Source organism: Phyllobates terribilis, unplaced genomic scaffold, assembly GCF_046119375.1.
Source record: "Phyllobates terribilis strain yellow unplaced genomic scaffold, ASM4611937v1 Scaffold_4__5_contigs__length_816908805, whole genome shotgun sequence".
NCBI classification, from domain to species: domain Eukaryota; kingdom Metazoa; phylum Chordata; class Amphibia; order Anura; family Dendrobatidae; genus Phyllobates; species Phyllobates terribilis.
Window position 1 is genome coordinate 7,543,938 of NW_027362764.1, and position 16,676 is coordinate 7,560,613.

A 16,676-nucleotide genomic window follows, 5' to 3' on the forward strand; every position below is an offset into this window, starting at 1 on the left:
TGAAATATGGAGAGGAGGCTGGTATTCCTCTTAATCAGTTAATCAATTTAGGCAGATGTAGAATTGCAGTCAGAGTAAACAAACGAGTCATAAAGAAAAATGGGAAGAGGGTAGCCACATACCAGGGGTGAGTAGTGAAAATACAATAATGTCAGGGAATGAGGGAATAATGCAAGTGGACGATTATCTAATACAGCAAACATACTATAAAACACAGCAGTGTAAGTGTTCTTACCAACTATGCTTTGAGTAGGCTGTTTGCATGGAGCACAAGGTACAAACCGAGTGGTAAAGGGGCTTCTCCATCAGAAGTGAAGAGGAAAAGAAGACTACTGTCACTGTAATCCTAAGGCACCAATAACCAAACATCATGAAGACCAAGATCTCCAAACAAGTCAAGGAAAAAGTTGTTGAGAAGTACAAGTCAGGGTTGGGTTATTAAAAAAAAAAAAAAAAAAAAAAAATCCTCCCAATCTCTGATGATCCCCCGGAGCACCATCAAATCCATTATTATTAAATGGAAATAACATGTCACCACAACAGACCTGCCAAGAGAGGGGGCCCACCAAAACTCTCAGCCCGGGCAAGGAGTGCATTAATCAGAGAGGCAGCACAGAGACCAAAGGTAACCCTGAAGCAGCTGCAAAGTTCCCAAGCAGAGACTGAAATATCTGTCCATATGACCACAATAAGCAGTACACTTCATAGAGATGGCCTTTATGGAGGAGTGGGCAGAAAAAAAACTTTACTTACACACACAAATTGTAAGGCTTGTTTTGAGTTTGCCAAAAGACATGTGGGAGACTCCCCAAATGCATGGAGGAAGGTGCTGTGGTCAGATCAGACCAAAATTTAACTTTTTGGCCACCAAGGTAAACGCTATGTCTGATGACAAATTAACACAGCTCATCACTCCAAGAACACCATCCCCACAGTGAAACATGGTGGTGGCAGCATAATGCTGTGGGGATTTTTTTTCAGCGACAGGAAAAATGGTCCGAGTGAAGGGGAAGATGGATGGTGCAAAATTCGGGGAGATTCTTCAGCAAAACCTGTTTGTCATTGATTTGAGACTTGGATGAAGGTTCACCTTCCAGCAAGACAATGACCCAAAGTATACTGCTAAAGCAACACTCGAGTGGTGTAAGGGGAAACGTGTAAATGTTTTGGAGTGGTCGAGTCACAGCCCAGACCTTAATCCAATGGAGAATCTGTGGTCAGACTTGAAGATTGCTGTTCACCAGAGGAAACCATCTATTTTGGAGGAGCAAGAGCAGCTTTGCCTTGCGGATTGGGCAAAAATCCCAGAGGCCAGATGTAGAAAGCTCATAGAGACTTATTCAAAGCGACTGCAGCTGTAACTGCCGCAAAAGGAGGCGCTATAAAGTACCGACTTTAGGGGAATGAACGGTTGTGCACACTGATATTCAGTTATTTTGTCCTATTTGTTGCTTACTTCACAATAAAAAGAGCTAAATGTTAAGTTGTTGGCAGGTTCTTTACATGAACTAAAGCAAACCCTAAAAAAAACTGAAATTCCAGGATGTGAGGTAGCAATACAGTAGTGTTCAAAATAATACTAGTGTGTTCAAAAACATGGGTTAAGCACAAAATCTGTCTCCTAGTTGTTATTTCCAGCATTGGGAACATTGCACACTGTTTTCTAATTCAAAACATGAAGAGAAATGTAGACAATTTCGAACTACTTTACAGAAAATAACAAAAAATTAACATTGGACTGTTTAAAAAACAGCAGTGTCTGCATTTGTTTTTACAAACTCACAATATGTCTTTTATTTGAGGATTTAGAATTCCTGTGAATCACTACCCTAATATTTAGTTGTTACCTACAGTTATTTTAGAACTGCTTCACATCTATGTTGCATAGAGTCAACCAACTTCTGGCCCCTGTCACTGTTATTCCAGCCCAGGAGGCTTTCACTACATCCCACAATTCTTTGGCATTTGCTGGCTTTGCCTCAGAAACTGCATTTTTGATGTCACCCCGCAAGTTTTCTATCTGATTAAGGTCGGGGGATTGTTATGGCCACTCCAGAACCTCAATTTTGTTTGACTGGAACCAAGATTTTGCTTGTTTACTGGTGTGTTTAGGGTCATTGTCTTGGTGAAACACCCATTTCAAGGGCATATACTCTTCAGCGTAAGGTGACCTCTTCAAGTATTTTATAATCTATGCAAACTGGTCCATGATCCCTGGTATGCGGTTAATAGGTCCGGCACTATAGTAAGAGAAACATGCTCATATGATGATGCTTCACCACCATGCTTCACTGTCTTCAGAGTGTACTGTGACTGAATGGAGAGTTTAGGGGTTCGTCTGACGAACTATCTGCGGCCCTTGGACCCGAAAAGAACTTTCATCAGTCCACAATATGTTTCTCCATTTCTCTTTAGGCCAGTTGATGTGTTCTATGGCAAATTGTATCCACTTCAGTACATGTTTTTTTTTAACAATGGGCCTTTGCGGGGACTTCTTGCTAAGAGATTAGTGTCACACAGGCGTCTTCTAACTGTCACCGTCCTCACAGGTAACTGGAGACTGTCTGTGATCCTCCTGGAGCTGATCATTGGCTGAGCCTTTGCCATTCTGGCTAGTCTTCCATCCATTCGAATTGTAGTCTTCAGCTTTTTCTTCCACGTCTTTCTGGTTTTTCTTTCCATTTTAAACCATTGGAGATCATTTTATCTGAACAGCCGATCATTGTCTGCACTTCTTTATAAGTTTTACCCTCTACAATCATCTATTTAATCAAAGCACACTGTTCTTATGAACAATGTCTCGAACGCCCCATATTTCTCAGGCTTTCAAGGAGAAATGCATGTACAACATGTGCTGGCTTCACCCTTAAATAAGGGCCCCCTGATTCACACCTGTTTCTTCACAGAATGATTGACCTCCACACTGCTATTATATTGAACACATTCCCGTACAATTAATTATTCAGATACACAGAGTCAGAAACCTGCAGATGATGAATGCGGAGTCTGGTGGTTTTCTTACAATCTACTGCACCAAGTGGTAAATTGTTTGACGTGTGATGATAGAATTTATACCAAAAACACTGAATAATCTGGTCCGTCATATTGGACGGCTAGTATTTTGAATACTACTGTACATGAAAAATGCCATGGGGGTGAATACTTTCGCAATCCACTGTGTGTGTGTACGCACAGCACTGTGCAAATGTCTTAGGCAGTTGTGGGAAAACCTACTGTAAAGTAAGGAGCTTCATTCATGGTTAATTTTATCAATTAACACAATGAAATTAAGTGAATAAACAAGAGAAACCGCAATCCCATCACCACTTGCTATGACCATCCTTCCTAATCTGTGTACAAGTGGCAAGAAGAAAGGATGAAGGTGCTCGGCAGGAGGTTGTGTCAAGCATCTTGGAGAACTGACTGGAGCTCGTGTGTAGGACTCTTGTCTGGATCCTTCTGTCTCTTCATGTGATCCCAGACAGACTGGATGATGTGAGGTCAGGGCTGCGGGGTCAGATCATCACTCCCAGGACTCCTTGCTTTTACTGACATTGGCTGGATTTTGGGGGGTCAATGTCTGATCAGATACCATCCATGATGCAACACCATAAGGAGGCATCTGCCTCCACTGTACTTCACTATTGCCAGCAGACACGCATTATACCTCTGGAATAAAACATACTCATTTCTGTTGCAAATTAAGTAGGGTTGGTTTTGGCCACAGTTTTTAAATGAAGACCACAAGTGGCCTTGTCACTTTTCGTGTTTTGCTACCTCCGGAACTTTTTTTTTTTTTTTTTTTGAGGGTTTGCATCGGTTCATGTAAAGAACATGCCTACAACTGTGAACATTTTTGGTTTTCTTTTTTCGTGAAGCAAGCAACAAATAAGACAAAATAACTAGAGACTTAAGTGTGCATATTTATTCACCCCCCTAAAGTCCGTACTTTTGTAGATCCTCCGTTTGCAGCAATTACAGCTGCAGTCGCTTTGGATATGTCCCCATGAGCTTTCCACATCTTCCCACTCGGCTCCTTTTTAAGTTAGATGGTTTCCTCTGATGAACAGCAGTCTTCAACTCTGACCACAGATTCTCAATTGGATGAAGGTCTGGGCTGTGACTCGGCTACTCCAAAACATTTACACGTTTCCTCTTAAACCACTTGAGTGTTGCTTTAGCAGTATACTTTGGGTCATTGTCTTGTTGGAAGGTGAACCTTCATCCCAGTCTCAAATCACTGACAGACTGAAAAAGTTTTGCTAAAGAATATCTCTGTATTTCGCACCATCCATCTTCCCCTTCACTCTGACCATTTTCCCTGTCCCTGATGTTGAAAACCATTCCCACAGCATGATGCTGCCGCCACCATCTTTCACTGTGGGGATGGTGTTCTTGGGGTGGTGATAAGCTGTGCTGGTTAGCCCAAACAAGTCTCTTCTGCTTGTTGCCTGTCCTTAGCAGTGGTTTCCTAGCAGCTATTTTACCATGAAGGCCTGCTGCACAAAGTCTCCTCTTAACAGTTGTTGTAGAGATGTGTCTGCTGCTAGAACTCTGTGTGGCATTGACCTGGTCTCTAATCTGAGCTGCTGTTAACCTGCGATTTCTGAGGCTGGTGACTCGGATAAACTTATCCTCAGAAGCTGAGGTGACTCTTGGTCTTCCATTCCTGGGGCGGTCCTCATGTGAGCCAGTTTCTTTGTAGTGCTTGATGGTTTTTGCAGCTGCACTTGGGGACAGATTCAAAGTTTGCCCAATTTTTAGCACTGACTGACCTTCATTTCTTAAAGTAATGATGGCCACTCGTTTTTCTTTACTTAGCTGCTTTTTTCTTGCCATAATACAAATTCTAACAGTCTATTCAGTAGGACTATCAGCTGTGTATCTACCAGACTTCTGCACAACACAACTGATGGTCCCAACCCCATTTATAAGGCAAGAAATCCCACTTGCGCGCGCGCACACACACACACACACACACACACACACACACACACACACACACACACACACACACACACACACACACACATACACATACACATACACATACACATACACATACACATATACACACACACACACACACACACACACACACACACACACACACACACACACACACACACACACACATACACATACACACACCCCACACACACACACACCCCACACACACACACACCCCACACACACACATACATACACACACACACACACACACACCCCCCACACACACATACACACACCCCACACACACACACACCCCACACACACACATACACACACCCCACACACACATACACACACACACATACACACACACACATATATATAGTTTGTGTGAGATATATATATATATATAGATATATATATCACAAACAATATATGTGTGATAGACAGATATATATATACATATATGTGTTTATGTGTGTGTGTATATATAGATGTGTGTATATGTATGTGTATATATATATATAATTTCTACTATCAGTGCTGATGATGAAGCCTCATTAGTGGAGGATTCTAGTATCGGTGCTATGGTCTCCTCTCAGTCTTCTTTTTTGCAAGCTAATTATTCCCAGATAGTTTAACCGTTCCCCGTAGGGCATAGTTTACAGTCTGCTCACCATCCTGGCAGCTCTTCTCTGAACTGGCTCCAGTTTTTCAATGTCTATTTTTTAAAATGCGGTGCCCAAAACTGGACACAGTATCCAGATGAGGTCTGACCAAAGAGGAGTAAAGTGCGATAATGACTTCCCGTGATCTAGACTGTATGCTTCTGTTAATACATCCCAGAACTGTGCTTTGCCTTTTTTGCTGCTGCATCACACTGTTAACTCATGTGCAGTCTGTGATCTATTAGTATACCTAAGTCTTTTTCTCACGTGCTGTTGATTGGTTCTTTTCTTCCCATTCTGTAGATGTAATTTTCGTTTTTCTTGCCCAAATGTAGAATCTTGTATTTCTCCCTGTCTAATATCATTCTATTAGTTGCTGCCCATTGTTGAAGCTCATCTAGATCCTTCTGAATCCTTTCTCTGTCTTTAGTGTTTGCTATCCCTCCTAGCTTTACATCGTCTGCACATTTGATTAGTTTACCTTCAGTTCCCTTATCTAGATCATTTATAAAAATGTTGCACAACCCTGGGGTCAGGACAGAGCCTTGTGGTACTCCAACGGAAACACTCTTCCAGTTGGATGTGCAACCATATATTACCACTCTTTTTAGTACAATTACTGAGCCAGTTATGAATCTGCCTAACCGTAGCCTTGTCAGTCTCATACTTTTGTTATTTTTTCAATGAGCATAGTATGAAATACTTTATCAAATGCTTTGCTTGCTGAAGTCGAGATATACTATATCTACAGCATTTCCCTGATCCACTCAGTCAGTAATTCCATCATAGAAAGAAATTAGATTAGTCTGGCATGACTTTTTTGCTACAAACCCATGATGAATCTGGTTAATTACTTTATTCTTATCCAAGTAGTTACATACATTCTGCTTAATAACTTGTTCAAAGATCTTTCCTGGTATAGAAGTAAGGCTCACTGGCCTTAATTTCCTGGCTCCATATTCTTTCCTTCAGATGGCCCCAGTCTGTGCCCACCTCCCACTCCCAGGATGGCTCTGTCATCGGATGGCCCTTGGCTCTGCCCATCTCCCACTCCCTGGATGGCTTTGTCATCAGATGGCCATAGTCTGTGCCCACTCCCAGGATGGCTAGATCTTCGGATGGCCCCAGAATAGTGCTGTCTTCTGATAGACCCAGGCTGTGCCCACCCCTCACTACCAGGATGGTTCTGTCCATCGGATGGCCCTAGACTGTACCCACCCTCCACTACCAGGATGGTTCTGTCCATCGGATGGCCCCAGGCTGTGTGGCCAACCCCCACTCCCAGGATGGTCGTCATCAGATGGCCCCTGGCTGTGCCCGCTCCCTGGATGGCTTTGTCATCAGATGGCCCCAAGCTGTGCCCGCTCCCAGGATGGCTTTATCATCAGATGGCCCAAGGCTGTGCCCACCACCCCACTCCAAGGATGGCTCTGTCATTGGATGCCCCCCCCCCCTCACCAGTGGTCTGTCGTCAGTGCGATTAATTGGTCCTGGATGTTGCATGTGAGATGTGACACTGGAGAGATGGTCCTGAACCCGCACCCAAACACTCCTGGGAAGTGGAATCTCTGTAGTGGCAGGGTAGTCTTAATTGATGTGCTTCTTCTTTCTGTTATCAGCTCTTGCTGTCGCCCTTCCAGTCGCCTCTGTGCGCAAACGAGTTGACTGATGCGGAGAAGGTGTATGCTGAATGTCAGCAGGAGGAGCCTGTCTCCTTCTTTGACTGTCTTACCCCGGAGCAGCTCAGCCGCTGTCAGAAAGTGGGCGAAGGGGTGTACGGAGAAGTATTCCGGACCCTGAGAGGGGCTCATCATGTGGCATTGAAGGTGAGTTTAGAATGGGGATATGCTGACCCTATGAGTGGAGGATGGTACTGTGGACGGGGGGAGTATGCTGACCCTAGAGAGAGGATAGAATGGGGGAAGGGTGTGCTGACTTGAGGAGGGAGAATGGTATGGTGGAGGGGTGTGCTGACCCTACGAGGGAGGATGGTATGGAGGGACGGGTGCGCTGACCCTACGAGGGAGGACGGTATTGGGAACGGGGGAGAAGTGCACTAAGCCTCTGAGGGAGGATGGTATTGAGATGGGCAGAAGGGGTGTGTTGACCCTATGAGGGGAGGATGGTATTGAGGTTGAGGGGAATGTGCGCTGATCCTACAAGGGAGAATGGCATTGGGGATGGGGGGTACATTTATCCTAGGAGAGGGAGAATGATATTGCGGATGGGCAGGAGGGCTGCGTTGACCCTACGAGGGAGGATGGTATTGGGGATGGGCAGAAGGGTTGCGATGACCCTACGAGGGAGGATATTATTGGAGGGGTGGGGGTAGTTCCCTGACCCTATGAGAGGAGGATGGTATTGGGTTGGGGGAAGGGGCGTGTGCTGATCCTACAAGGGGAGGATGGTATTGGGGATGGGGGGAGGGTAGTGCTGACCCGACGAGGGAGCATGTTACTGGGGATGGTGAGGAGGAGGTGTAGGTTAGACCCTGCTAGGGAGAATAGTATTTGGGATGGGAGGAGGATTGAGTTTGCCATACGAGGGAGGATGGTATGTGGGGGGGTGGGAGTGCATTGATCCTATGAGGGAGGATGGTATTGGAGATGTACGCTGAGTGGAAGATTCGATTTGTGGGTACAAAGTGCGGAATCTGCCCTGGAGGCTCAATATAGAGGGTCTTATACACAATCCATGATCTCGCTGTACCACTGCTGAGACCCCCAGAAAACAGCTGTTAACTGGGATAATCTATCAATGAGTGTTCATTTCTCCTGAGGGGGCACTTCAGAGAGGTCAATGGGTGGCCTCTGTATTCCTGAACGAATTCACGCGAGTTAGAAGTGATCTGGTTATCGCCCTGCACTGAGATGAGGACCCTCAATCTACTCTCAGAATACTGTCCCAGGGCTGATGAATGAGGGTGTCCTCTTATAGAGCTCATCAATTATCAGGAGGGCGAACGTCCAATGTCTCAGCATGCATAGTGGCATCCCACAGTGTTGTATAGTATAGAGCGCTTTACTCACCAGCTCCACACTTCATCTGCCCCCCGTAGTGTGCCCATGTAAGAATGCCAAGCCACCGGGCTCACCATCCAGGAGGTGACTATGGCAGTCTGTGGGCGGCAGTTAGTTGTCCAGGAGGTGACTATGGCGATCGGAGAGCGGCGATTAGCCGTCCGAGAGATGATTATGGCGGTCTGTGGGCAACAGTTATCCATCTGAGAGACGATGGCGGTATGTGGGCTGCAGTTATCCATCTGAGAGACGATGGCGGTATGTGGGCTGCAGTTATCCATCTGAGAGACGATGGCGGTATGTGGGCTGCAGTTATCCATCTGAGAGACGATGGCGGTATGTGGGCAACAGTTATCCATCTGAGAGACGATGGCGGTATGTGGGCTGCAGTTATCCATCTGAGAGACGATGGCGGTATGTGGGCAACAGTTATCCATCTGAGAGACGATGGCGGTATGTGGGCCGCAGTTATCCATCTGAGAGACGATGGCGGTATGTGGGCTGCAGTTATCCATCTGAGAGACGATGGCGGTATGTGGGCTGCAGTTATCCATCTGAGAGACGATGGCGGTATGTGGGCTGCAGTTATCCATCTGAGAGACGATGGCGGTATGTGGGCTGCAGTTATCCATCTGAGAGACGATGGCGGTATGTGGGCAACAGTTATCCATCTGAGAGACGATGGCGGTATGTGGGCCGCAGTTATCCATCTGAGAGACGATGGCGGTATGTGGGCCGCAGTTATCCATCTGAGAGACGATGGCGGTATGTGGGCTGCAGTTATCCATCTGAGAGACGATGGCGGTATGTGGGCTGCAGTTATCCATCTGAGAGACGATGGCGGTATGTGGGCAACAGTTATCCATCTGAGAGACGATGGCGGTATGTGGGCTGCAGTTATCCATCTGAGAGACGATGGCGGTATGTGGGCAACAGTTATCCATCTGAGAGACGATGGCGGTATGTGGGCTGCAGTTATCCATCTGAGAGACGATGGCGGTATGTGGGCTGCAGTTATCCATCTGAGAGACGATGGCGGTATGTGGGCTGCAGTTATCCATCTGAGAGACGATGGCGGTATGTGGGCTGCAGTTATCCATCTGAGAGACGATGGCGGTATGTGGGCTGCAGTTATCCATCTGAGAGACGATGGCGGTATGTGGGCTGCAGTTATCCATCTGAGAGACGATGGCGGTATGTGGGCAACAGTTATCCATCTGAGAGACGATGGCGGTATGTGGGCAACAGTTATCCATCTGAGAGACGATGGCGGTATGTGGGCAACAGTTATCCATCTGAGAGACGATGGCGGTATGTGGGCTGCAGTTATCCATCTGAGAGACGATGGCGGTATGTGGGCTGCAGTTATCCATCTGAGAGACGATGGCGGTATGGGGGCAACAGTTATTCGTCCGAGAGATGATGGTGGTCCGTGGGCAACAGTTCTCCGTCTGGGAGGGGACAGTGGCGGTCTGTGGGTGACTGTTTGCCGTCCAGGCGGTGACAGTGGATGGGTTCATTGTGAGTTGTATTTAGTGATAACTGCAGCAGAATAATTCTACGTCCAGTTTTTTGCTTAGGGCACAGAAGGTGTGGGTCATCTCTCCACTCCCCACGATTGTCACCTCCTCCATTGTTTTCCTCACAGGTCATCCCCATAGAAGGGTCCCAGAAAGTTAATGGTGAACATCAGAAAAGGTTTGCAGAAATTCTCCCAGAAATCATCATCTCCAAGTGAGTATATGCTCAGCTGGTGTCTTCACTTCCGGTATTCGGTCATTCCACTGCTGTGCACAACGCTCCGGGAGCTGAGTGGCGGTATTTTCTATCGGTGGTGATTAGAGCGCTTCTGTGCCGCGGGAACTTAGCGAGTCCTGATCTGCAGACCTCAATATACATTTGTCACCATCATTTACATGCAGTACACCCTTTTCACTCACTAGATGGGGCTTTTAGGTTTCCGTGTGGGTGTTATTACACGATCGCTGATATTTATGCCATGTGCAGTCCTCACACTTAATACCCTCCATACACTTACATGAGTGGGCGAGTAACCACCCCAGGCACAACATTATTGTCAAGAAGAACACCAGAGGAGATCACACAGATCCCACCAGTGCCAGCAATGTGTCTAGGACGCCACTCCGCTGCCTCCAATCGTCAGAGCAATTGACTGACGGGTGATGGACGAGGCTGCGGCTGCTTCCACTAATAGGCCAGTTATTGGGAGTCTCACAGCGAGCGTATGGTATATACCCCTCCAATTCCAACGCATGGAATATACATACCTCGGTACGGTCACTGCCATCTCTACTGCAACAAGGAACCAGCTGCCATCACCAATCGTTTTCAAGCCGATTGGATGCCCATTACTGATAGCTTATGGCTTCTCGGGTTTACAGAGCAGAAGGGAAGGAGCTATTAAATAGAATCTGTCAGCAGTATTTTACTAAGTTAAGTACAGACAGGGCCAAAATGACACCTCAGGTGAAGAAATCCATTTTGTAGCTTTTCTTTAATCACTGAAGTTTCCTTGTATTCATATCTTCGTACATTAGATCAATCTGCGCAAGTGTAGCCTGCTGCAGGGCTAATGTTGGTCTTCAGTAAAATGGCGCCAGTTACACTGAGCAATCTACACATGTGCAGCTGCCTTTGCCATTTTCTTGAAGATTTCTTAGAGCTCAATTTGAGTAAGTACCGCCTGTCACTTGGATGGTGCCGGTGGAAAATTTTAAATAAAGAAATCATGACACCCAGACACAGCTGAGGGGACTGAACAAAGCTGAAGGTTCCGCCCACAGTTCCGCCCACAGTTCCGCCCACAGTTCCGCCCACAGTTCCGCCCACAGTTCCGCCCACAGTTCCGCCCACAGTTCCGCCCACAGTTCCGCCCACAGTTCCGCCCACAGTTCCGCCCACAGTTCCGCCCTATATGACTATAAGGAAACTTCAAACAAGGATCAAAGAAAATCTACAAAACGCATTTCTCCACCTAAGGTATCATTTTAATCAGTACGACAGCGCCAATATGGTCTGTCTGTGCCTTGCTCCATAAAATGCTGCTAACAGTTATTCTTTAAATGTTCTATATTTCAATCCAAAAATAGGCAGTGTTTTATAAAAATATGTGTGTGTGTGTGTGTGTGTGTGTGTGTATATATATATATATATATATATATATATATATATATATATATATATATATATATATATATATATATATATATATATATATATATATATATATATATATATATATATATATATATGAGAAACAGAAGAAATGTACTAATCCTGATGCTGCAGGGTTGGCTCTGGCTTTTATGAAGAGGAGCTCTTCTTTTTGTTGAGAGCTGTGTACAGAACTACAGTAAATTGCATCTCCCAGGACTGACCAAGATCATAATTCAGCATTTACTTTTGTTAACATATCTCTTCTCTGGTGACTTATAAAAGGGCTAGTCTTCAGAAAACATAGGATGTGGCCCAGTCTCAGAAAAGTACAATATCTTTGCCCCTGGAGGTCCCAGGCAGAAGATATTACTGTCAATTTTCCTACCATGATTGTATCTTTATGTAGATGGGAAACATGACATGGATACTGTGACGATCTGAGGTTGTGGGTTGTAATAATCACCTAGGCAGGTTTACAATGTAACAATATTTTATTGTTTACATCCAAGGTTTTTCAACAATTCCATGAAATGGGCAAAATACATTGCCTCTAGTCCACAAGATCCCCTCTTAAGGGTGGTAGTTCCACTGCCTTTGTACCAGGCGATACTCTCTCAAATTTTGGTTGACCCATGCTTCTCCAGACAACAGATGAAATGATAGAAGCACAAGTATCCAGTAGCAGTAGTCCTTAAGAAAGTTAATGACAGATCCTACAACTGTAACACATTTATCCAGCCCAGTCTGCAACCAAACTCCAGAAGCCATCCATCCATGGGCTCCGTGACCTCAGCCTAAATCCTATCCCTTCAACGTTATTTCACCAACTCTGACTAACATATGTGACTTCTCTTTCTCCCTCTCTGGGATCAGCCCCCTGAATGGTCAGAATGTCCACACCCTCCCCTGGATCAGCCCCCTGAATGGTCAGAATGTCCACACCCTCCCCTGGATCAGCCCCCTGAATGGTCAGAATGTCCACACCCTCCCCTGGATCAGCCCCCTGAATGGTCAGAATGTCCACATCCTCCCCCTTAACCTCTACCTGACATCTTCCGTACATGTACTGCTCTGCGGGAGTTGGGTTCCCGCAAAGAGCAGTACATGTGCGTTGCGGTGATCGGGCGGGCTCACGCTGATCACATGCGGGTGCCAGCTCTGTGTGAGAGCTGACACCCCCGCAGCACCGCCCACGATCGATGCTAGCTCCAATCGTGGGCGTTTAACCCCTCTGATGCCGCTGTCAGTAGTGCAGGAGCAGGAGCTGAGACTCCTCCTTCCAGCCTGTCAGATGCTGATCTGATGCTCTGCACATGATCTCCCTTCCTGGGACAAGGTGAAAAAGTAAAAAAACATTTAAAGGGGTTGTACACTACTTTATATCCCCCCCCCCCCCCAATGTATCCCCCCGGGGCCCCTAAGACTTTTTGTAATTACCTACTGTTGCAGATACTGCCTGTGGGTGGCGCTATCACTGGCCGATCACAGGCATCACATGACCCCCGGCTGCAGCCGGCTCTGACATCCGCTGATCTTGTGACAAGAGCTGGCAGCAGCCGGGGGTCTCTGTCTTCTACGCGCGCTCTCCCTGTCCCCATTCATTGGGAAAGCGTGCGGTGGATGCTGGGTGTGACGAGGGGGGTAACCCCACCCACAACCCAGCAGCCACTGCGGGGACCCCAGCGCTGACTCCTCACTTGTCGTGACGTCAGCGCGTGGTCACGTGATGCATGTGAGCGGCCACCGATAGCGCCACTCACAGGCATTATCTGCAACATAAGGTATTTACAGAAAGTCTTAGGGGCCCCAAGGGGATACATTGGGGGGGGTAATCTAATGTACTGGACAACTTAAAAATATTTTTTTAAAAAATCACAAAATTAAGGGAAAAAAAATGCTAAATATATTCAATAAATATATTTGTGTAAAAAAAATAAACAATAAAAGTACACACATTTTTTTATTGCCGCGTCTGTAACGGCCTGACCTTTAAAACTGTCCCACTAGTTAACCCCTTCAGTGAGCACCGTAAAAAAAAAGGCAAAAAGCGTGTGTTTGAATTCTGTGCTCCCAAAGCCAAATGCCCCCCTCCCTTCTGATCTCCAGTGTGTCTAAACCGCAGTTAGCGTCCGCATGTTTGGCATTTCTGTAGCGATGAGAGCCTGCCTAATTTATGGGTGCATGTCTCCAGAAGCACAAGCTGGGCACAATGTATTGGTCCCTGCAATGTATTGGTCCCTGCAATGTATTGGTCCCTGCAATGTATTGGTCACTACAATGTATTGGTCACTACAGCGTCTGCATCCCTTAGAGCTGTGGACTCCGCTCTGCATCCAGTAATCTAAGGACAAAGCCAGCTCTTCACAGATAGTATCATCCATCTGTTGTTTCATTGGAAGCTGTTATGGTCATTGTCCAGAGACGCAGGACGGTGTGTTACGTTCTTCACTTTGTCATGAAAATGACTTTTCATATCGATCATATTTATGCGGTTCATAACATCAATATTCATAATAATGTGAATGGCACGAAGAAGCTCACATCAGTCTGCTTGCAGTTCTGATAGACATGCAGGCAAGCGCCATAAATCTGGCACCCTCACATTGCTGGGGATGGGGTTCACATCTGCTATCCATTAGCTAATCTTCTTTAATTACCTGTTTGCAGAGGAGGGGGCTAGGGGGTCCCAGCCACAGCTGATTCATGTAAAGTTTAATAGTAAATACTGGAGCAAGATTAGAAATCTATGAGATCTATGAAATGGCTTTTAGATTTATAACCATTATAATCGGGCGTGCAGAGAGTGGCCGGGTCCATGGCCTGTGGGGAATTGGTCTTCTGTAAAATATCACACCGTATCCGGAAGGATGGGCCCCTAAATCACACTTGCAGCACACCTGTATCCAAACCTCCATCCACACTGCACCTGTCTGCATCTATCCTGTACCAGACAGGTTACAGTGTGGATACAGGCTGGCGCAGTATGGCTGCCGGGGTGCCGGCGGGTGCACTATGCCTGCCGAGGTGCTGGGGGGGGGGGGGGCAGTATGAGTATAGGTGCCGACGGGCACACTATGCCTGACGAGGTGCCGGGGGGGGGGCAGTATGAGTATAGGTGCCGGCGGGTGCACTATGCCTGCTGAGGTGCCGGGGGGGGGCAGTATAAGTATAGGTGCTGACGGGCACACTATGCCTGCCGAGGTGCCGGGGGGGGGCAGTATGAGTATAGGTGCCGACGGGCACACTATGCCTGACGAGGTGCCGGGGGGGGGGCAGTATGAGTATAGGTGCCGGCGGGTGCACTATGCCTGCTGAGGTGCCGGGGGGGGGGGCAGTATGAGTATAGGTGCTGACGGGCACACTATGCCTGCCGAGGTGCCGGGGGGGGGCAGTATGAGTATAGGTGCTGACGGGCACACTATGCCTGCCGAGGTGCCGGGGGGGGCAGTATGAGTATAGGTGCTGACGGGCACACTATGCCTGCCGAGGTGCCGGGGGGGGCAGTATGAGTATAGGTGCTGACGGGCACACTATGCCTGCCGAGGTGCCGGGGGGGGGGGGGGCAGTATGAGTATAGGTGCTGACGGGCACACTATGCCTGCCGAGGTGCCGGGGGGGGGGGCAGTATGAGTATAGGTGCTGACGGGCACACTATGCCTGCCGAGGTGCCGGGGGGGGGGGGGGCAGTATGAGTATAGGTGCTGACGGGCACACTATGCCTGCCGAGGTGCCGGGGGGGGCAGTATGAGTATAGGTGCTGACGGGCACACTATGCCTGCCAAGGTGCCGGGGGGGGGGGCAGTATGAGTATAGGTGCCGACGGGCACACTATGCCTGCCGGGGGGGGGGGGGGGGGCAGTATGAGTATAGGTGCCGACGGGCACACTATGCCTGCCGAGGTGCCGGGGGGGGGGGGGGGGCAGTATGAGTATAGGTGCTGACGGGCACACTATGCCTGCCGAGGTGCCCGGGGGGGGGCAGTATGAGTATAGGTGCTGACGGGCACACTATGCCTGCCGAGGTGCCGGGGGGGGGGGGGGGGGCAGTATGAGTATAGGTGCTGACGGGCACAGTGTGCCTGCCGAGGTGCCGGGGGGGGGCAGTATGAGTATAGGTGCTGACGGGCACACTATGCCTGCCGAGGTGCCGGGGGGGGGCAGTATGAGTATAGGTGCCGACGGGCACACTATGCCTGCCGAGGTGCCGGGGGGGGCAGTATGAGTATAGGTGCCGACGGGCACACTATGCCTGCCGAGGTGCCGGGGGGGGGCAGTATGAGTATAGGTGCCGACGGGCACACTATGCCTGCCGGGGGGGGGGGGGGGGGGGGGGGCAGTATGAGTATAGGTGCCGACGGGCACACTATGCCTGCCGAGGTGCCGGGGGGGGGGGCAGTATGAGTATAGGTGCTGACGGGCACACTATGCCTGCCGAGGTGCCCGGGGGGGGGGGGGGGCAGTATGAGTATAGGTGCTGACGGGCACACTATGCCTGCCGAGGTGCCGGGGGGGGGGGGGGGGGCAGTATGAGTATAGGTGCTGACGGGCACAGTGTGCCTGCCGAGGTGCCGGGGGGGGGCAGTATGAGTATAGGTGCCGACGGGCACACTATGCCTGACGAGGTGCCGGGGGGGGGGCAGTATGAGTATAGGTGCCGGCGGGTGCACTATGCCTGCTGAGGTGCCGGGGGGGGGGGCAGTATGAGTATAGGTGCTGACGGGCACACTATGCCTGCCGAGGTGCCGGGGGGGGGCAGTATGAGTATAGGTGCTGACGGGCACACTATGCCTGCCGAGGTGCCGGGGGGGGCAGTATGAGTATAGGTGCTGACGGGCACACTATGCCTGCCGAGGTGCCGG

The 16,676-nt window shown here is 48.4% G+C and overlaps 1 protein-coding gene across 3 annotated transcripts in view; it reads left to right on the forward strand.

Moving 5' to 3' along the window:
* HASPIN (histone H3 associated protein kinase) overlaps positions 1-16,676 on the forward strand; it is a 107,996-nt gene that overhangs the window by 55,920 nt on the left and 35,400 nt on the right. For all 3 annotated transcript variants that reach the window (XR_012320013.1, XM_073677108.1, XM_073677109.1), the window contains exons 8-9: positions 7,241-7,447; positions 10,290-10,375. Coding sequence is in view for 2 of the 3 variants with exons in the window: in XM_073677108.1 (XP_073533209.1) it covers positions 7,241-7,447; positions 10,290-10,375 (293 nt within the window). In the remaining variant the exon portion in view is untranslated. The remainder of the gene's footprint in view (positions 1-7,240; positions 7,448-10,289; positions 10,376-16,676) is intronic.